Consider the following 22,607-nt stretch of genomic DNA (forward strand, 5'->3'; position numbering starts at 1 on the left):
ATACAGCCTTTGATTTCCCTTCTTTTAAACTGGCTTATAGAGCGAGAGTCTGATAGGACACGAGAGAAGTTCTCGGCTTGGGAGTTCATGCCTCTGCCCAGATAGACTTCTCAATTCTGGTAGACTCGCCCTGGCGCCTAGCCAGGAGACGCTCCAAGTTGTTTACAGGTCAACTTCTCAACTTTTGTCGAGCCTTTGAAGTTTTGCTGTACTATTATGTCACACATAACAAGGCTTTCAGGGATGGTAAATGGTTCCGCCTCAGTCGCTAACCCCGTCTGTTGCCACACCTGCTCCCGTAGACCCTAAATGGGCTTTGCTGCAAGACATGCAGTCCAAGCTTGCGTCCTTGATAGAGGACTTAAATGCGGTGAAGAACCTTCTGGCCAACAACCTTCCAACCGGTTGGTTGTGTGCCCTGTTGACGCTGAGGTAACCTACTCGCGTCTGCCAGTTGAGGTGGTTCCTCCTTCTGGCCAACAACCTTCCAACCGGTCGGTTGTGCGCCCTGTTGACGCTGAGGTAACCTACTCGCGTCTGCCAGTTGAGGTGGTTCCTCCACCGATGCGACCCAGTGTGGGTTGCCAGTCGCACGTTGACGTTAAGCGACGCTCGGAGGTGGTTGTTGACGTTCAGGACGTTCAACAACCAGCAGAGGTGACTTGTTGTGACGCAGTGCGTCAACCTCAGCAACCTGGTAGGGTGTTGACTGCACAACCCAGACAGTCTAGACAGTTTCGGGTTGACGCTGTACTTCCTCGCGCACCCATGGTTGTTGACAGTTCACAGACTGCGAGTCAGACGTTGCCCACTCCGTTGCCGTTTCCTCATCAGTTTCGGATGAGGAACCCTCTGATGAGGACGTTGCTGAACAAGACGATCAGCCCCCAGCCCTGCTATCCTTCCAGAAGATGCTGAAGAAGGAACGCTGCCCAGTCAGGCTGTGGATGAGTCTGGTAGGGACACTGTCATCCGTGGATCAATTTGTGTCACTAGGAAGACTACACCTCCGTCCTCTTCTATACCATCTAGCTTTTCACTGGAAAAAGGACAAGACGCTAGAAGCGGTCTCGATCCCGGTTTCCGGAAAGATAAAGTCTTGTCTGACTTGGTGAAAGGACTATATCAACCTTAGAGAGGGTCTTCCCCTGACTGTTCAGACTCCCAACCACGTTCTCTTCTCGGACGCATCGGACATAGGCTGGGGTGCGACATTAGACGGTCGGAAATGCTCGGGATTATGGAACTCGAGTCAAAGGACAATGCATTTCAACTGCAAGGAGCTACTGGCAGTACATCTGACCTGGAAAAGCTTCAGGTCTCTCCTTCAAGGCAAAGTGGTGGAGGTGAACTCGGACAACACCACGGCTTTGGCGTACATCTCCAAGCAAGGAGGGACCTACTCTCTGACATTGTACGAGATCGCAAGGGACCTCCTCACCTGGTCAAAAGGTCTAGACATATCACTAGTAACGAGGTTCATCCAAGGCAACTTGAATGTCATGGCAGATTGTCTCAGTCGGAAGGGACAAATAATTCCAACAGAATGGACCCTCCACAAGGATGTATGCAAGAGACTTTGGGCCACCTGGGGCCAGCCAACCATAGATCTCTTCGCAACCTCGATGACCAAGAGGCTCCCAATATTTTGCTCACCAATCCCGGACCCAGCAGCAGTTCATATAGATGCCTTTCTACTAGATTGGTCACATCTAGATCTATATGCATTCCCTCCGTTCAAGATTGTCAACAAGGTACTGCAGAAGTTCGCCTCTCACGAAGGGACAAGGTTGACTCTAGTTGCTTCCCTCTGGCCCGCGAGAGAATGGTTCACCGAGGTACTTCGATGGCTAGTAGACGTTCCCAGAACACTTCCCCTAAGGGTGGACCTTCTACGTCAGCCACGCGTAAAGAAGGTACTCCAAGGCCTCCACGCTCTTCGTCTGACTGCCTTCAGACTATCGAAAGACTCTCGAGAGCTAGAGGCTTTTCGAAGGAGGCAGCCAGAGCGATTGCTAGAGCAAGGAGAACATCCACCCTTAGAGTCTACCAATCGAAGTGGGAAATCTTCCGAACTGGTGCAAGTCAGTATCCGTATCCTCGACCAGTACCTCTGTAACTCAAATAGCTGACTTCCTCTTATATCTGAGGAAAGAACGATCTCTTTCAGCTCCCACTATCAAGGGTTACAGAAGCATGTTGGCATCAGTCTTCCGTCACAGAGGCTTAGATCTTTCCAACAATAAAGATCTACAGGACCTCCTTAAGTCTTTTGAGACCACGAAGGAGCGTCGTTTGGTTACACCTGGTTGGAATTTAGACGTGGTACTAAGATTCCTTATGTCAGACAGGTTCGAACCGCTACAATCAGCCTCCCTGAAAGATCTCACCTTAAAGACTCTTTTCCTGGTATGCTTAGCCACAGCTAAAAGAGTCAGTGAGATTCATGCCTTCAGCAAGAACATCGGATTCTCATCCGAAACGGCTACATGTTCTACAACTTGGTTTTCTAGCCAAAAACGAGGTGCCTTCTCGGCCTTGGCCAATATCGTTCGATATTCCAAACTTATCGTATGGTTGGAAATGAACTAGAAAGAGTCTTATGTCCTGTAAGAGCTCTTAAGTTCTATTTAAAACGAACTAAACCTTTACGAGGCCCGTCTGAAGCTTTATGGTGTTCAATTAAGAAACCATCTTTGCCTATGTCAAAGAATGCTTTATCCTATTTTATCAGACTGTTAATACGAGAAGCTCATTCCCATCTGAATGAGGAAGACCAAGCTTTGCTGAAGGTAAGGACACACGATGTTAGAGCTGTCGCAACTTCCGTGGCCTTTAAACAAAATAGATCTCTGCAAAGTATAATCGACGCAACCTATTGGAAAAGCAAGTCAGTATTCGCGTCTTTTTATCTTAAGAATGTCCAGTCTCTTTACGAGAACTGCTACACTCTGGGACCATTCGTAGCAACGAGTGCAGTAGTGGGTGAGGGCTCAACCACTACAATTCCCTAATTCCATAACCTTTTTAATCTTTCTCTTGAAATGTTTTATTATTGTTTTTTGGGTTGTCCGGAAGGCTAAGAAGCCTTTCGCATCCTACTTGATTTGGCGGGTGGTCAAAGTCATTTCTTGAGAAGCGCCTAGATTAGAGGTTTTGATGAGGTACTGTTGTATGGGTTGCAACCCTTGATACTTCAGATCCTAGGGGTCGCTCAGCATCCTAAGAGGATCGCGAGGCTCCGTAAGGAAGACGTACTTAAAAAGGCAGAGTAATTGTTCAAGTCGACTTCCTTACCAGGTACTTATTTATTTTATGTTTGTTATTTTGAATAACTGCTAAAATGAAATACAAAATACTTAGCTCATAATAATGTAAACAAGTAATGCTGGTCTCTACCCACCCCCCTGGGTGTGAATCAGCTTATATAATCACCGGCTAAGTTTAATATTGAAAAATGTTATTTTTATTAATAAAATAAATTTTTGAATATACTTACCCGGTGATTATATATTAAAGGACCCTCCATTCCTCCCCAATAGAGACCCAGTGGACCGAGGAGAAAATTGGTTCTGTGTTTACATTGAGTACTGAGTACCTGCTCGACAGATGGCGCTGTTGATGTACACCCCCTACCTGCGTAGCGATCGCTGGCGTATTTTGAACGTAGAGTTTTCTGTCGAGCAACAGAGTTGCAGCTTATATAATCACCGGGTAAGTATATTCAAAAATTTATTTTATTAATAAAAATAACATTTTTCCTAACTATACAAACCTGAGTCTTTTAGTTTTTAATTCCTACCTTATCCACCCCACAAGTCCCAGATGAAGGTTAAAGTGGGTACTCAAGGTGCTGGTGGGGGTTGCCCCTAAACCACCCATCAGTAACTAACAACATATAGTAAGTATTTTTCACAGTGAAAATTATACTCCCATTAAATTTGTGATGTTACAGTACTTAGTTATCTAACACTATCATCACAGTTGTAAAGCAGAGTTTAGAATAACCATTTGAATGACATTTTAAGAATTTCAAGGATTTGTTCTTGAATGAGAGGTACAGTTTGAAAGAATATGGACAGCCTTGTGAAAAGATCACAGACAAGTCAGTGGAAGAAATGATGGAGGTAAGAGTTAGAGAAATGCTATAAAGAACCTTTATTGCCGTATATACTGTGCAGAATTATAGACACATTATAGAAGATACTTCACTGTGGGTATCAAATAGTATAAAATAGCAGAATTTTATTGGAAAATTATTTATTGTTTCCCGAGAAAATTTTGTTTAGATGGATCATTGCAACATTCATGTACTGTTAGTCTTTATGATTGTGTATGACCAAAGAAAAAAATGGAAGTTAGACTCAGGAGTGGCACCTCTTCTATTATTTCTCTAGTCCTATGCCTAAAATATATGATTGTGAAAGTTTCCTGATTTTATGAAACTGCATTATGAAAATCTGATGTTCATTTACAGTACATCATGAATGCAAATTGTACCAAGGACAATACCCAAATTATTGAAGGAATGAGGTAAGATTTAATAAGTTTGAAAATATTTTTCTGTTAGGTAAATCCAACCAATGTACAGTAGCATGTATGCCTCATCCTTACATTGGCATTACGTAGTTTATCATAAAAAGACATAATTTCAAATAATCAATGCTGTGAAAGTGTGTGTGTATTTTTCCTTTGGGAAGAAAGATTTTATATATTTTGAATGGGTTCTTTTCTTCTATAAAATTGGATTGTTCAGCAGTAAAAACAGACACAGCAAACAGTGTGAAGTTTTAATGCTGCAAGGTGGCAGAACAAAAAGATGTAGATGTGTAGGATCTTAGGAATATCTTTGAATGCCAAATATAATCTTATATAGTACAGGTTAAAGTAATTTTGATTTCCTATATGGAAATAATGCAACAATGGGTGACATAAAGGCAGCAATATTGGCTAAACTAGAATGAGTCAAGACTGTGAAAATTTCTGTATTAAAAAAAAATAAAAGCAGTCGAAAAGGAATAATTTATATACAGTATATGTGAGAGTGGCTGCTTCCCATCATCATCTCCTACGTGTATTATCGCAAAAGGCCTTTATTAGATTTTGCCAGTTGTCTCTATCTTGAGCTTTTAAAAGGCTGCTTCCTAGTGAAATATAATTTCTGCCAACCCGGATGGTATTGGTTGCTTAGTGAAAATGGTTAGAAAGGAATTTTGAAAGAAGCTAAAATTCTTTGAAATATGTTATCAACCTTCTAGCATATTTCCAATTTTATCCTTAACTTGTAATGTAGCAACTGGATGAACCTTCGAGATGCAGATAGTGGCAAGATATTGTGGCAAGGAACGGAGGATTTGTAAGTATGGATTTATAAGTATACTTTTCCCTTTACAGTATGTATTTAGATTATTTTTTGTGGTCAGTTAGCATTTAAAATGATAATACTGTAATATTGATAATAATTAAAATGATAATTACAATAATAAAATACTTCAAGTAATAATAATCAAAATCATTAGAGTTATGAGAATAACAATTGAAATTAATAAAATGATAATAATTGAAATTATAATAATACTACTACTAATAATGATAATTATAATAATAATAGGAAAGTAAATCTGATGAGGTCCATGTAAGTTTGGACTAATTTCTCAACAAATTATACTTTTAGTTGATGCCTCTTTGAAATTATCCAAAGCATCCCAGTGAAGGTGATTGTCCCTATGCTTGGGAACTAAAATTGAACCTTGAAATTTAGTTTGTTCGGACACAAACACAAATCATTTGCTCCTTATTATGAATACAGTACAGTATATGTTTTAGGCACAGCTAGAATCTATTCATAAACTCTCACGTAAGGTGGTAATGACCCTCCGCTAGTTAGTGGGGATTAGACCAACCACCCTGCTCACACAATCACCGAACGTATTACATCAGTTTTTTATTTAGGCTCGGTAGAATGAAGACATGCTGTCTTCCTCTCCTGTTAACCTTAATAATAAATCTTACCTGGCCGTAAATTAACTGTCTACTCCTTCCTAATTACAGGTGTATCTGGTTGTTGAGGATTACGACAATGCGGGTTTGTCCTGGCATTGTGGACCACCCTTGCGGCACTCTATGTCTGTTGATTGATTGATTGATTTAAAGTTTTCAGGCATCCTTCTCTGTCGTTGCGGAGATGAATCCTCACCGCCTGTGCTGTGTGTGCAGAAGACACTCCTGCATGCAGGCTTCTCCTTGTAACGAGTGGTAGGAGTGGCCATCCTTCCAGTGATAATGGTGCAGTAGGCGATGGAAGAAGAAGTCTAAAAGGGATTCTTCTCCCTTGGGGTCTTCCTTGAGGTCGAAGAAGTCCCAACATTTTTCTCTGGCGCCTCGTATCCTAACTGACTCGTTCAGCCTCCTCTGGCGGGTGATTGAGCAAAAGACATGTCTATTTAACCTCCCCGGACAACCTTTGGGTTTGGAGGACCTCGCTGTGTCCCTTAGTAAAACGGGGGGCTCCCCACTCATGGGGAGTCAAGCTCTCTTGACGCCTTGTATCATTTGTGGCTTTCCTTGGTGTTTTCGGGTCCCCTATACTGAGGAATGGCTTTTGGAGGTGCTGAAGCTTGGAACACTGCAGTAGTGCACAGCTGCCTTCCCCCTGAGCTTCTGGAACGGAGTTCCGTCCAGCCCCAAACTAACACTTCTTCTGCAGCTCCTCTCCCATCGGAGGAGCTGCAGGCAATTCTCCTTGGAGATCCAGCCACAAAATTGTTCAGCCCGCTGAGTTCGCTAGGCACACTCAGGAGGAGAAACCCTGCGTTCCTCCACCCCACGAGGTTGGTCACCCTTCTCCCCAGTGTAAGCGGGTATGTGACTCGTCACTGCCTCGCTCTAGCTCTTCAGAATACCCTGATGATTGCGGCAGCTGACTCCTAGCAGTCACAGCCCCCTTTCGCCATGTCACTCAAGCACAATCAGTCTCGCGAGTGCTAGATACTCTATGTTCTTGCCTTGCATGCACTCCTCTTTGGGTCAGTGCAGGCTAGTTCTGATGTTTGCAAACATTGGCAGCAGGTGTTCACAGACGAGCCAACCTTGTTCACAGACGACCCGTACTGTACAGTAGAAACACAAAAAGGCAGTTGTTCCGTAATTGGAATACAAACCATGCTATTTAATAGGTGTATTACTTTCGCCGTAGCTGAAATGACAAGCCATTAAAATTTAGTGAGGTTTAACTTCCCATACTGCTAGTTAGGGGGAGTAGGGGAAGGTAGCTTGCTACCGGCCCCCCTCACACACCTGTGATTGAGCTCACTTTGCTTTCGGCTCGGATGGTGAACGGACATTGCTGCTCTTCATCTTCGCCTTATTTGGCAGCCATTAATGTTTTTTTGCTTTTTCCTTTCTCTAGTGTGTGTTTAAGAAGTTGACTTCTGCTACCGTGCGCACCTCCCATGGACTCTCCGGCCGCCCTTGTGGAACATTTATGTCGGCGGTAGATACAGATCCTCACACCCTTTGTCCTATATGCAGAGGTCAACGGTGTGATAGTGTAAATAAGTGTAATGAGTGTAGGGAGTGGTCTTCCTCCCAGTGGGAGAGGTTTGGGCGACGGCAGAAGAAGAAGTCTAAGCGGGATATTTCTCCTTCAAAGCTTCCTTCGAAGGGGGGAAAACTCAAGGCCTCTTCTTCCGTCTCCCGACCCTCCTCCAAAGCCCCTACTCGTTTGGCCTCTTACGAGAGACCGTCGAGTAGTAGCGTAGACCAAGTTAATGTTGGCCAACCCCGGTCTTCGAGAGATGGTGTTGCTTCCCCTAGCGAAGCGGCCTCACCTCTGCCCCCGGGTGAGGCCTTGTCACTAACCTTTTTGTTGCAGATTTGGTCTTCCTTGGGGTTCAAGGGTCTGCCCTCCAAGGAAGCTTTGCTGCAGTTCATCCGGATGGGTGCTTCTGTTCAGCAATCGTCGTTGCTGTCAGAGGTAGATCCTCTGGCCATCGTCGACATTGTAGTGTCAGAGGTGTCACACTTGAAGTCATCCGACTCCTCTGCCCCTCCAGACTCTCCAGCGGTTGCTGACGACTTAGTTTCCCCCGTTCCTGAACTCCTGCGGGTGCTTCTCCCCCTCAAGGGAGCTCACTCATAGAGACTCCTCTTCAGAGGACTGCTGCGGCGCACGGTCAGCTTGCTGATCCAACGGCCCCTAGAGGGCGCCTTCGTCGGAAAGCTCGCCCTTCACTTCGCCATCGTTGAAGAGGTGCCTCTTTGGTTCGTCTGCTTCGTCGTCGCAGCCGTCTCCTTCAGAGGAGCCTCTGCTGCAGTCATCTGACCTTTAACCATCGACCGTCACTGCACCTGCTACTAGTCCTGTGCCTTCGGTCCTGGACCTCTCTGCGGATAGTTCGTGATCCCCTTCGGTGGATGCTCGCCCTTACAAGGGCACATCCCAGTTCCTGACCATCCACCCTTCAGACCTGCCGACCTTCCATCACCGTTCCTGTCCCCGGTTAAGGCTCTTGAGGGTCTACCTAAGTGTGTAGCACCGCGCCATCGCCCTGCAGCTCGCCAACCTACAGGACATCAGCGCTCACCAGCAGCTCGTTATCGACCAACTGCATGTCAGCGCTCTACAGCGCTCTACAGCGCTTCAGCGCTCCCCTTCACCTGCTCGCCCTCATTGACGGCAGTAACATCATGCGCCTATGCGCCAAGGCTCTCCTGCGTGCCCTGTGCCCACGGTCGCCTGCGCTCACACGCCCAAGGTCGCCCACGGTCGCCTGCGCTCACACGCCCAAGGTCGCCCACGCGTCAGCGCCTTCCTGTGTGCTTGCACTCTCCTGCACGCTCACAATCTCCTGTGCGTTGGCAATCTCCTACGTGCCCAAGATCTCCTACGCGCCAGCGCTCCCCTGTGCGCTAGCGCGCTCCCGTGCGCCAACACTCACATGCGCATTAGCGCTCTCTTGCGCGCGAGCGCATGGTACCCCGACGCATCAACAAGTTCCTGCGCGCCAATATTCTCCTGCATGCCAGCACACACCTACGCGCGTGTAACCAACACGCGCAATCCAGCGCTTATCTGCGCGCCAATACTCTAATACTCTTCCGTGCGCCAACAGGCACGGGCACAGGAACTACACCCGGCAAGGTCACCGTCGATTCATTCCCCTCCCCGCAAACGCATTTCAGCGCGCCCTGCGGGAGAAGGGAAACAGGCACCAGCAGAGGGGTTCAGGATCCCTAAACTGCCTTCTAAGGTGGACCCACCTATTACGGTGACTCCTCGTAGGGAACCTTCGGTCCTTTTCCCTTCAGGGGATCTGTCTGACAGTGCATCAGTCAGTCAGCAGCCTTGGTTCAGAGCCGTAGTCAGAGCTGTAACACAGGCATTCAAGCCTGCCCTGTCCGTCCGCTTGTCAGAGTAGCCTATAGCTCTCGACTCGCGACACAGAACCATAGCTTCCTTTACCCCCTTTGAAGAGGAAAAGAGGAGTTTCCGACGCGGTCACTTCCCGAGGGTGAAGCTGACTCCGAGCAGACCATCAAAGCTAGTCCCTCCAGTATCTCCCCAGGAATACTCTCCCTTCCTGTCTGACGAAGAGGGTACTCAGCCCCCTCCTTCACCAAGGGAATCGTGTGAGGAGAGGCACTCCTCCATTCCACCGTTGGAGGAAACCTCCCTTCACGCGGAGAGTTCCCCTCAGTCAGAGATCAGGAGGGACACAACACACAGCTCTTCGATGTTGGAGTCTTACCTCCTTCCTCGGAAGGAGTCCAAAGACTCCAAGACTCTGCCAAAGTCCTCTGCCAGGACTACAAGAATGGAGACAGCCAGCCACTCGAGGAATGTCCTCGACTCACCCCAAGAAGAGCTCTTTGGGATAGAAGATGGAGGCTTCGCTGCAAGTCCAATGACAGGAGGAGAGCAACATGAGTCAAAACATGCATTCTGGAAGGTTTTGACTCTGATGAGGGTTCTCAATGGAATTTCCAACCTAGAGATGCCCCTTTGAGAGGGCAAAGACATGGTCTTAGACCGCGTCTTCGGCACTCAGAAACCCTCAAAAACCAGTGAAGCCCTGCCCTGGTCTGAGGGGTTGAAGAGTACCAAGGATAAGATCGCCCAAAAGCTCTCCGACTTTCTCTCCCCCAACCGTGCCGGCTCTACGAACAAGCTCCTCCCACATCCTCGTGTACAACAGAGGAGGTACTGTACTTTGAGATCCTTGAGGAGCCCAGTTCAGCTCTTCCAATTCACCACTCTGGAAGAGCTAACCAGGGGAATCCCTCTTGAGAGAGACTCCAGCTGGCAGGTCTCGTTCTCGGCGGCCGATGTCCTTAACCAGGAGGTCACTTAAGTATGCGATGCAAGCTACTTCGTGGCTGGACATCTGGTTATGGACCTTGGGAATCCTGGTACGATCCAAGGATTTCTCCAAGGAGCGTACCAGGAAGGCAATGGAGACCTTTCTCCTCTCAGACACTCGCACGATCGAGTTTCTTGGCCACCAAGTTTCAAACTTGTGGGCAAACACCATCTTGAAACGTCGAGATGCAATGTCTGAGGGGTTCCGCCAATAGGTCTCCAGCGTCGAGATAAATAGGCTCAGACATTCCTCTCTAGAGGGAGCACACCTGTTTGAGCCTAAAGACGTGGAACTTGCTTCTGAGAGGTGAAGGAAGTCTCATCAAGACTCCCTCCTCCATAGGGCTTTGACATCCAAGCCCTATAAACCTCCAGCACTTCAGCAGTCCTGTCCAACTAAGACCACGATGACGAAATCAGCAGCGAAGACAGTAGTGTCTAATAAGCCCTTTCCTGTCAAGGAAAAGAAAGGCAAAAAGTCCTCCAGGGGAGGAAAGAATCCTAGAGGGAGCAGCCGAGGTAGCAAACGCTAGGATAGGCACTCCCCCTGTGTTTCCACCAGTGGGGGGATGACTACAAAGTTGCTCAGACAGATTGAAGCAACTCTGAGCCAATGCCTAGACAGTCTCCGTGATTCGTCTAGGATATCGTGTCCCGTTCATAATATCTATCCTTCCCCTGACCAGGAATCCAGTGTCAATAAACTCCCTTGCCATGGGATCGGCAAGGGGTCAGGCCCTTTGGGCATAAGTCCAGACCCTGTTGAAGAAGGCCGCTCTCCAAGAGGTCCTCAACGGGTTCCCAGGCTTCTTCAGTCGACTCTTTCTTGTAAGAAAGACGTCTGGAGGCTGGAGACCAGTCATCGACCTCTCAGCCCTGAACAAGTTTGTCAAACAAACTCTGTTCAGCATGGAGACTGCAGACACAGTCAGACTAGCGGTAAGACCTCAGGACTTCATGTGTACACTGGACCTAAAGGACGCATACTTCCAGATCCCAGTCCATCCGTCTTCAAAGAAGTACTTACGATTCAGCCTAGACAACAAAAAGTACCAGTTCAAGGTGCTGTGCTAAGGTCTTTCCACAGCACCTCAAGTTTTCACCAGTTTTTGCCCTAGTATCATCTTGGGCACACAGGATTGGCATCCGTCTCCGCCGTTATTGGCATGACTGGCTAATCCTAGCAGTCTCGGTGTCAACCCTTCTATAACACCAAGACAAACTTCTGGGGATCATGGTAAATCTCGAGAAGTTATCCCTGCTTCCTACACAGAGACTAGTATACCTAGACATGATTATAGACACCAATCTCCACAAAGCCTTCCCATCAGACAACAGGATAACAAGGCTGAGAAATGTCGCAAGACCTTTTCTCAGACGAGAAGAACTTCCATCCCAAACATGTTTACGTCTCCTCGGTCACGTTTCATCACTGGCCCGTCTAGTTTCCAATGGTCGCCCCAGGATGAGATCCCTCCAGGGGCGACTCAAGTTCTGGTGGAATCAGACTTGCGATTTCCCGGATATCTGGATCCCCATGGGATCAGCGGAACTGACGGACCTCCAGTGATGGGTGGCAGACAAGAACCTACGAAAAGGAGTGGATCTTCTCGTCCTCCCCCCCCGGATTTGTTGCAGTTCTCAGACACTTCAAAAAAAGGGTGGGGGGGGCCCACGTGCTGCACCACACAACCTCAGGCCTCTGGTCAGAGTCAGAAGAGTACCTCCACATAAATCTCTTAAAGATGAAGGCCGTCTTTCTGGCCCTTCAACAGTTCCAACAGTTCCTGGCGGTCCACTCAGTGGTGGTGATGAGCGACAACACCACAGTAGTGACTTACATCAACTAGCAAGGAGGTACTTTTTAGCAGCATCTATCCCATCTAGCAGTAGAGATACTGAGATGGGTCGAAATCCACTCGATACCACTATCGGCACGCTTCATTCTGGGCAAAAGGAAGGTGCTCGCCAACAACCTGTGCAGAGCATCTCAGATAGTGAGTACCGAGCGGTTTTTGGACCATCTAGTAGCCTACAAAGTCCTGACTTTGTGGGTTCTCTGACTGTGGACCTCTTCGCAACAGCCCTGAACTTCAGGCTCCTGCTGTATTGTTCCCCAGTCCCAGACCCGAAGGCTCTCTGGAAAGATGCATTCCAACTACGGTGGGACAACATCGACGTTTACGCCTTTCCCCTGTTCTGTCTGATGAGGAGGGTACTCAACAAGGCCAGAACATTGGTCAATCTTTCAATGACCCTTATAGCTCCGCTATGGCATCACGTAGAATGGTTTCCAGACTTTCTGCAGCTCCTACCGGAGCCCCCAAGAGAACTCCCGCCACGACACAATCTACTCAAACAACCACATGCCAACACATTCCACAAAGCCGTAGCTTCACTACGACTTCACGCCTGGAGACTATCCAGCATCTCCTCTCTCAGAAAGGATTTTTGCAACAAGTTGCTACTAGGATGTCTGTATACCTGCAAAAGTCATCAGCAGCAGTCTACCAGGCAAAGTGGAAAGTCTTCTGTGGTTGGTGTCGTGGAAGGGGTATCTCTCCTCTCGATGCCACTATTCCAGCAATAGCGGAGTTCCTCGGGTATTTACGTGAAGAAATGCGCCTGTCAGTCTCAGCAGTAAAAGGCTATCACTCAACATTTCTTGATCGCTAGAACTTTCCTTACTCATAAGGAGTTATGAACTTACCTGTCCTCAGTCAGAAGTGAGACCTCCCCCATTGAACGTGGTTCGAGTTCTCAGGTCTCTTAAGAGACCTCCCTATGAACCATTACGCCAGGAAACTGATCACCACCTGACTTTGAAGACGGTGTTCCTGCTAGCTTTGGATTTGGCCAAACAAGTCGGTGAACTTCATGGTCTCTCATACGACATTGGCCATTCAAGAGGATGGGGAGAGGTAACGTTCAGCTTCGTCCCTGAGTTTATTGCTAAGACTCGGAATCTGGGAGTAGCGGATCCACGATTCGACTCCTTCCGGATTTCTAGTCTCCGTTCTGTAACAGATGACCCAAACCATCTCTTACTATGCCCAGTGAGGAATTTGGGGGTGTATCTTAAGAGAACAGTCGCAGCATGTCCCCGTGTGCCTGCACTATTTGTCAGCACAGGAAGGACCAAGAGGAGGTCACCAAGAACACCATCTCAGCATGGATTCACAAGGTCATTGACCATGCATTGAATCCAGACCCTCCTCCTTCACGTCGCCCCAGAGCTCATGATTTCAGGGGCGTAGCTACGTCCTTGGTATTCAAGAGAAACTTCTCAGTGACACAGGCTCTTCAAGCTGGGGTGTGGAATCATCAGACCACATTCACATCCCACTACCTGCAAGACGTGATCCACAGGATACTCAATACGTTCTCTATCGGTCCTGTGGTGACTGCACAACATCTGGTTTAAGACCTCAAGCTCCTAATTGGACAAGTAGCAGAAGGTTGAGGGCATTGTTACCCGGTATTAGTTTGCGTGAATGAAAAGGTTTGACCAGCTCTTATTCTTTTCTTCATCCTCCCTTCTCTTGGGGAAAGCAGCATCCTGGGTTCTCTGCACAGCTGACCTCAAACCACTGCAAGTAAACCATGCTCCCTTGTGTACTTGGTATTAAGATTGATACTGTTGTGTCCCCATACCCTTTCGAGGTGGTATTGGGAAAGTCCTGGTTACACAGATTTTCCTTCTAAAGATCTCAGAATAACTTTACCTGGACGGTCACACTTCTATATACCTCAACACACAGCTTGCGTAGGCCGTGGACCTTGTGTAGCAAGGTTTTAGCGAGGTGCAGGGACTCCTTATTTTTGAGTACTGACATACTCAGATAAGGAGCCCCCGGGTAAAGCCAAAAGCCAGATTGGCAGTGACGTCCACCCTACCTAATGGGTGAATCACCCCTATTAAATAGCGTGGTTTGTATTCCAGTTACGGAACAAATGACAAATTCGTAGATAATTTGTATTTTTCCTAACTATACAAACCTTAGCTATTTAAACAAACTTGCCTGCCAGCCTTATCCTCCTTGAAGTCCTACCTCCAAGCAAAGTGAGCTCAATCACAGGTTTGTGAGGTGGGGGGGGGGGGGGGGAAGTAGCGAGCTTCCCCTGCTATATAGCGGTATGGGTAGTTAACCCTCGCTAAATTTTAATGGCTCGTCTTTTCAGCTATGCCAAAAGTAATACCCCTATTAAATAGCTAATGTTTGTATAGTTAGGAAAAATACAAATTATCTACGAATTTGTGATGTTTTTCCTCCCAAAGCAGAATAGAGAGACTCGAGGAATTGGCATGTCCCTTCCTTTTGCAAGACTCCTTGGCACACCTGTGGCTGCGCCTGTTAGGCCTGGAGCGTCTGGTGCCCAAGTGCATCCTCGTATTAGGTCTCTCCAATGGCAATTGAAGACCTTTTGGTCTCAGGATAGGGTTCCTCTGAACTTGTGGGTACCGGTAGGGTTAGAGCAAAAGATCGACTTGAGTTAGTGGGTAGGGGATACCAACCTCCTTAAGGGAGCAGATCTCTCTCCTCCCCCAGATTTGATGCTCTTCACAGATATGTTAGAAGAAGGGTGATTGGGTCACCTGTTGCAACATATGGCATCCTGGTTAAAGTCCAATTCTGATTGGCAGTGCCACATAGACCTCCTGGAAATGAGGGCAGCTTTTCTGTCTTTCAGACACTTCCAACAGTTTCAGGTCACTACGTAGTGTTGATGAGCAACAACACCTCCTGGAAATGAGGGCAGCCTTTCTGGCTTTCAGACACTTCCAACAGTTTCAGGTCACTACGTAGTGTTGATGAGCAACAACACCTCCTGGAAATGACGGCAGCCTTTCTGGCTTTCAGACACTTCCAACAGTTTCAGGTCACTATGTAGTGTTGATGAGCAACAACACCTCCTGGAAATGACGGCAGCCTTTCTGGCTTTCAGACACTTCCAACAGTTTTAGGTCACTACGTAGTGTTGATGAGCAACAACACCTCCTGGAAATGAGGGCAGCCTTTCTGGCTTTCAGACACTTCCAACAGTTTCAGGTCACTACGTAGTGTTGATAAGCAACAACACAATGGTAGTAGTGTATCTAAACAAACAAGGAGGTACTTTTTCATGACCGCTCTGCCAACTATCCTTAGAAATGGTGCAATGGACGGAACACAAATTGACCCCCGTCAGCCCAGTTCATTCCAGGCAAAAATAACATTCTCGTGGACAAGCTGAGCAGGAAGACTCAGATAGTTGGCTCTGAATGGTCTTTATATTCTCGGATAGCCAGCAAAGTCCTGACTTCGAGGTGTTCACCGTTCCTAACGTCTCTCAACAGGAAACTTCGAGTGTACTGTTCACCAGTACCAGATCCTCTGCCACCTCTACAAGATACCTTCCAACATCCATGCGATAACATAGACGTCCAAGGTAACGAGGGAGTTGCCTCCCCCCACAGCCTGCTTAGGCAGCCATACCTAGAGATCTTCCACAAACCATTCGCTTCCTTTTGACTTCACGCCTGGAGGTTGTCCAACATTTCCTCTCACAGAGGCTTTTCTCACACAGTGCTGGTAGTTGTTTATTATTATTATTGTTATTACAAGCTAAGCTATAACCCTAGCTGGAAAAGCTAGATGCTATAAGTCCAAGGGCTCCAACAGGGAAAAATAGCCCAGTGAGAAAAACAAACAAGGAAATAAATCTATAGGAGAAGTAATAAACAATCAAAATAAAATATTTTAAGAACAGTAACATTAAATTAGATTTTTTTGTATATAAACTTCAAAAAACAATAGGAAGAGAGTTAAGACAAAACAGCATGCCCGAGTGTACCCTCAAGCAAGAGAACTCTAATCCAACAGAATGGGAGGCCGTGGTACAGAAGCTACGGCACTACCCAAAACTAGAGAACAATGGTTTGATTTTGGAGTGTCCTTTTTCTAGAAGAGCTGCTTACCATAGCTAAAGAGTCTCTTCTACCGTTACCTAGAGGAAAGTAGCCACTGAAAAGTTACGTTGCAGTACAGTAGTTAACCCCTTGAACGAAGAAATGTTTAGTAATCTCAGTGTTGTCAGGTGTGTGAGGACAGAGGAGAATGTGGAAAGAACAGGCCAGACTATTCTGTGTAGGTGTAAGCAAAGACAAAATAAGCCGTAACCCGAGAGAGGGATCCAATGTAGTACTGTCTGGCCAGTCAAAGGACCCAATAACTCTCTAGCTGTAGTATCTCAACTGGTGACTGGTGCATTGGCCAACCTACTATCGCTGTCCATCAGGCAAAGTTGTCTATCTTCTGTGGTTGGTGTTGTGGAATAGGTGTCCCTCCATTCGATGCCATTATCCCTGTGATAGAGGAGTTTCTTTTATACCTCAGGAAGGAAAATTTCTTCTCAGTCTTGCCTGTGAAAGGCTAACACTTTGCCTTGAGCCTTGTCTTTAGACTGAACGGAGTCAACATTTCGTCCTCGAAGAACTGTCTCTTCTTATACTGAGTTTTGAGCTTACATGTCCCCACTAGGAAGTTAGACCAACTCCTTGGAACATAGTGGAGCTCCTTATGAACTGCTATGTCAGGCCTCCAACTCCGATTTGACACTTGAAACCGTTTTCTTTCTCGCCCTTGCCTCTGATATCTTATCAGCAAGTTGCATGGTCTTTTCTACAACATTGCCCAGTCTCGGGGATGGGGGCAGGTAACACTCGGCTTCATCTTTGAATTTATAGTTTAGATTCAGGCTCTGGCTGTAGCAGACTCTAGTTTCGGGCCCTTCCAAATTTCGTCTCTGTGATGTAACCGATGATCCTGCTTAACTGTTACTATGTCCTGTGAGAGGGTGTGAGGTGCTTTCTTAAGTGTACATCTGGAGCTCGCTCTCAAGTAAAGGGTAAAGAGGAGAGTCACAAAGAATACGATCTCTACACGGATTCGGCAGTCCATTGACCGTGCCCTGAATTCTGGCTCTCTTCGAGATCGTAGACCCAGAGCTCATGACATTGGGGGGGTAAGTACATCCCTAGCATTTAAGAGAAACTAATCTTTGGCGCAGGTTCAACAGAGGGGCGTCTGGCGACGACAGACAACCTTCACCGCCCACTACCTGCAAAATGTAATGCACAGGAATCTAGATATAGTCTCTTTGGGACCTGTGGTGGCTGCTCAACAAATGGTGTAAGCTACTTCAGCTCCCTTACAGGACAAGTAGTAGTTGGTTGAGGGCAGATGTTACCCGGCATTAGTTTGGGGATGGGATGATTGGACAGAATGACTGGCCTTTTCTTCTTTCATCTTCACTTCTGTTTGGGGCACAGCATCTGGAAGATAGCAAGATGGCCTACCCTCGACAGCAGGTAACAACCATTTTCTTTGTGTGGTCCTAAATATTTGATATATTGTGTTATGGCCCCTTTCTCCCTGCGATGGGGAGTCAGGTACTGTACTGTAATGTTTAGGTTTAAGTATGAAGAAGTGTTTACCTTGTCAAGTCACAGTGCTTTTTTCCACTCATTAACCATGGTTGCCCAGGCCGTCAGCTCTCCAGTTCATCAGACAAAGTTCACGAGGTGTCAAGATACCTTTCTTATGCTCTAACAAGCTCAGCACTGTACACCAGGTACTGTTTCCAAGCCCGTTTGGATTCAGACTTCCACCCACCTAAGGGTGAGTGTCCTTAGTGAAGAGCAAAGGGTATGTATTTGTGTAATAACAAATGACAAATTTTGGAGTAATTTGTATTTTATAACTACAAACCTGAGCTGCTTACTCATGCCATCACCTGTCCCCCAAGAAATCCTGCCTGCAATTAAAGTGACGTATATTACTGGGTGAGTGTGTGTGTGGGGGATGGCTGGTCTAAATCTGCTAACGAGCGGAGGGTTGTTGACACCTCATGTAAAAGTTTATGGCTAGATACCAGGTATGCTGAAAACATATATCCATAGTTACTGTAGTAGCAGTCTGAAGAGATAATCTCAGTTTCATAATTTTTCTGAAATCCAAAGAAAAATATAACCATTTAAATTGTTTGTATATACAGGTACTGTATACAGTTCTGTATGTATTGTCCAATTCTGTAAAGTCAGAATACCTTAGTAGAAAACTCCTAGATCAACAGAATCAATATTTTTTATCATATAATAGAGTTCCTGGAAAGTTGATGAATTATAAGTTCAATATTAATGGTAATCAATAGCCTATCCAATAAGCTGAAATTAGCCTTGAACTATTTCTCCACATATGATTTCACCAAACTCTTGCGTCAAGTTTTCAGTCTCATCTTTATTAAAATGCAATTATAGTAGTTTGTCCCATACTATTGTAGTCCCATTTTAGAAACTATAACATTCAGTTTTTTAGAGTTTCCTCTCATTACTTGCTTTTGATTAGAGCTTTTGAAATGAATAGTGCATTGATTCAGTCTACTTAAGAGACTTGTAAGACTATTTATTAGTCTGAGATTATTTTTTGACTAAAGAGAGGTGGGAATATTACATTATTTAAATGACAAAGGAATATCTGTTATTTAAGCAGGATTGTCGTTTTCTATATTATTTTTGTCATCATCTGGATTTATTTCAATAAAAATGCAGTGAGGTTTTAACTATATTGTATCTAATTTTTACAGCACAAGTCCAGATGTGGAACATGAAGCAAGAGTACCCAGGAAAATTCTGAAATGTAAAGCTGTATCACGCGAAATTTCTTTTTCATCTGTTCATGCTATGGAGAAGTTCAGATTAGAACAACGAGTATATTATAAGGTAAGTTTTGTGAAAGGGAATTTTTTCTTTTCTATCTTTTCTCAACAGTCTTAAGTGGTTTTTAGTTGACCGATGCATATACTGTAGTCATGTAGTCATGCAAGTACTGTATATGGTTTTTTTTCAATTCATTGTACTATTGTCAATAAGCTAGAAAATTGTAATGCCAGTCCAAGGAAATTAGTCATTGAGCCTGCAAGTGTCCATTTATAAGTCACCCAAAATTTAAATATTGTCATTTGACTTTAGTAGGGTTTTTTCTTCTAGACAAAACAAAGTTTTGCATATATGTAGACTATTTGCAATTTTTTATTGCTACTTGTCTTGTAAATCTCTTCATTAACTGAAGACTAATTTCTATTTCTTTATTAGTCTTTCAAACTCAAGTACTGTGCATTTAACAAGCTGAACCTAATAGCCTATCAGAACTTTTTCTTTTTTCTTTTTAAAAACAATTCCAAGAGTCTCACATTTTATTATTATTAGCATAGACTTATAACACTTCACGCATATTCTTTTCTGAAATGATGGTACTATATGCAATTTTTTTTTTCTCCCAGGGTCGAATGTTAGAAGAGTGGTTCTTTGAGTTTGGAACAGTAATACCAAATTCAACAAATACCTGGCAAAGTTTGATAGAAGCAGCACCAGAGTCTCAAATGATGCCAGCACAAGTTTTAAGGTACAGGATGATAACTTGTTACTTATTAAAATACAGTATAGCGATTTTGAACGAAAATTGTTTCTTGCAGACCCCAAGAGTTCATGCTGAGTGGTTTGTGTTTCTTAGTAAGTACTCCATAGGTTGTTATGGAATCTGAAGGATCCATCCATATAAGGCACTTACCCCAGTTTTGGGGGGTAGCCGACATCAACAAATTAAACAATAATAAAAAAAATAAATAAAAGGGGACCCCTCCTCTCTACGTTCCTCCCAGCCTGACAAGGGACTCAACCGAGTTCAGCTGGTACTGCTAGGGTGCCACAGCCCACCCTCCCCCGTTATCCACCACAGATGAAGCTTCATAACGCTGAATCCCCTACTACTGCTACCTCCGCGGTCATCTAAGGCACCGGAGGAAGCAGCAGGGCCTACCGAAACTGCGTCACAATCGCACGCCATTCCCTCCTATTCCTAGCACACTCTCTTGCCTCTCTCACATCTATCCTCCTATCCCCCAGAGCTTTCTTCACTCCATCCATCCACCCTAACCTTGGCCTTCCTCTTGTACTTCTCCCATCAACTCTTGCATTCATCACCCTCTTTAGCAGACAGCCATTTTCCATTCTCTCAACATGACCAAACCATCTCAACACATTTATATCCACTCTAGCTGCTAACTTATTTCTTACACCTGTTCTCACCCTCACTACTTCCTTCCTAACCCTATCTACTCGAGATACACCAGCCATACTCCTTAGACACTTCATCTCACTCACTTTCAATTTCTGTCTCTGACACTTTCATTCCCCACAACTCCGATCCATACATCACAGTTGGTACAATCACTTTCTCATATAGAACTCTCTTTACATTCATGCCCAACCCTCTATTTTTTACTACTCCCTTAACTGCCTCCCAACACTTTGCAACCTTCATTCACTCTCTGACATACATCTGCTTCCACTCCACCATTTGCTGCAACAACAGACCCCAAGTACTTCAACGGATCCACCTCCTCAAGTAACTCTCCATTCAACATGATATTCAACCTTGCACCACCTTCCCTTCTCGTACATCTCATAACCTTACTCTTGCCCACATTAACTCTCAACTTCCTTCTCTCACACACCCTTCCAAATTCTGTCACTAATCGGCCAAGTTTCTCTTCTGTGTTTGCAACCGGTACAGTATTATCTGCAAACAACAACTGATTTACCTCCCATTCATGGTCATTCTCGTCTACCAGTTTTAATCCTCGTCCAAGCACTCGAGCATTCACCTTTCTCACCACTCCATCAACATACAAGTTAAACAACCACGGCGACACCACACATCCCTGTTTCAGCCCCACTCTCACCGGAAACCAATCGCTCACTTCATTTCCTAATCTAACACATGCTTTACTACCTTTGTAGAAACTTTTCACGGCTTTCAACAACCTTCCACCAACTCCATATAACCTCATCACATTCCACATTGCTTCCCTATCAGCTCTATCATACGCTTTCTCCAGGTCCATAAACGCAACATACACCTCCTTACTTTTTGCTAAATATTTCTCGCATATCTGCTTAACTGTAAAAATATGATTCATACAACCCCTACCTCTTCTAAAACCACCCTGTACAGTACTTCTAAGATTGCATTCTCTGTTTTATCCTTAATCCTATTAATCAGTACTCTACCATACACTTTTCCAACTACTCTCAGCAAACTAATACGTCTTGAATTACAACACTCATGCACATCTCCCTTACCCTTATATAGTGGTACAATACATGCACAAACCCAATCTATTGGTGACAACACAAAACACATATTAAACAATCTCACCAACCATTCAAGTACAGTCACACCCCCCTTCCTTCAACATCTCAGCTCACACCATCCATACCAGATGCTTTTCCTACTCTCGTTTCATCTAGTGCTCTCCTCACTTCCTCTATTGTAATCTCTCTCTCATTCTCATCTCCCATCATCGGCACCTCAACACCTGCAACAGCAATTATATCTGCCTCCCTATTATCCTCAACATTCGGTAAACTTTCAAGATATAACGCCCACCTTTTCCTTGCCTCCTCTCCTTTTAACAACCTTCTATTTCCATCTTTCACTGTTTCTTCAATTCTTGAGCCAGCCTTCCTTACTCTCTTCACTTCTTTCCAAAACTTCTTATTATTCTCTTCATATGAAAGACCCAATCCCTGACCCCACCTCAGGTCAGCTGCCTTCTTTGCCTCACGTACCTTGTGCTTTACTTCTATATTTTTCTCTCTATATTTTTCATCCTTCTCTATACAGTACTATTACTCTGCAGCCATTCTTCAAAAGCCCTCTTTTTCTCTTCCACTTTTACCTTCACTCCTTCATTCCACCATTCACTGCCCTTCCTCATGCTGCCTCCAACAACCTTCTTGCCACACACATCACTTGCAATCCCAACAAAATTTTCTTTTACTAACTTCCACTCCTCCTCTAAATTACCAGTTTCTCTTACTTTCACTTCTTCATATGCCATTTTCAACCTTTCCTGATATTTACTTTTTACCCCAGGTTTTATTAGTTCTTCAACCCTCACTAGCTCCCTTTTACATCCACCTACTCTATTCCCCCACTCTTTTGCTACAACTAATTTTCCTTCCACCAAAAAATTATCAGACATACCGTTAGCCATACCCCTAAACACGTGCACGTCCTTCAATCTTCCAAACATTCTTTTAGTTATCAACACATAATCCATTAATGCCCTTTCTACTACTCTTCCATTTGCCACTCTTACCCATGTATACTTGTTTTTATCTTTCTTTTTGAAAAAGCTAGCA

At 45.2% G+C, this 22,607-nt stretch overlaps 1 protein-coding gene across 1 annotated transcript in view; it reads left to right on the top strand.

Annotated features, from left to right (window-relative positions):
* Positions 1–22,607, top strand: part of PrBP (Prenyl-binding protein) — a 94,273-nt gene that overhangs the window by 39,740 nt on the left and 31,926 nt on the right. The window contains exons 2-4 of the mRNA XM_068385611.1: positions 5,294–5,356; positions 18,986–19,121; positions 19,682–19,803. Coding sequence (XP_068241712.1) covers positions 5,294–5,356; positions 18,986–19,121; positions 19,682–19,803 — 321 coding nt within the window. The remainder of the gene's footprint in view (positions 1–5,293; positions 5,357–18,985; positions 19,122–19,681; positions 19,804–22,607) is intronic.

This window comes from Palaemon carinicauda, chromosome 13, assembly GCF_036898095.1.
Source record: "Palaemon carinicauda isolate YSFRI2023 chromosome 13, ASM3689809v2, whole genome shotgun sequence".
Lineage (NCBI taxonomy): Eukaryota > Metazoa > Arthropoda > Malacostraca > Decapoda > Palaemonidae > Palaemon > Palaemon carinicauda.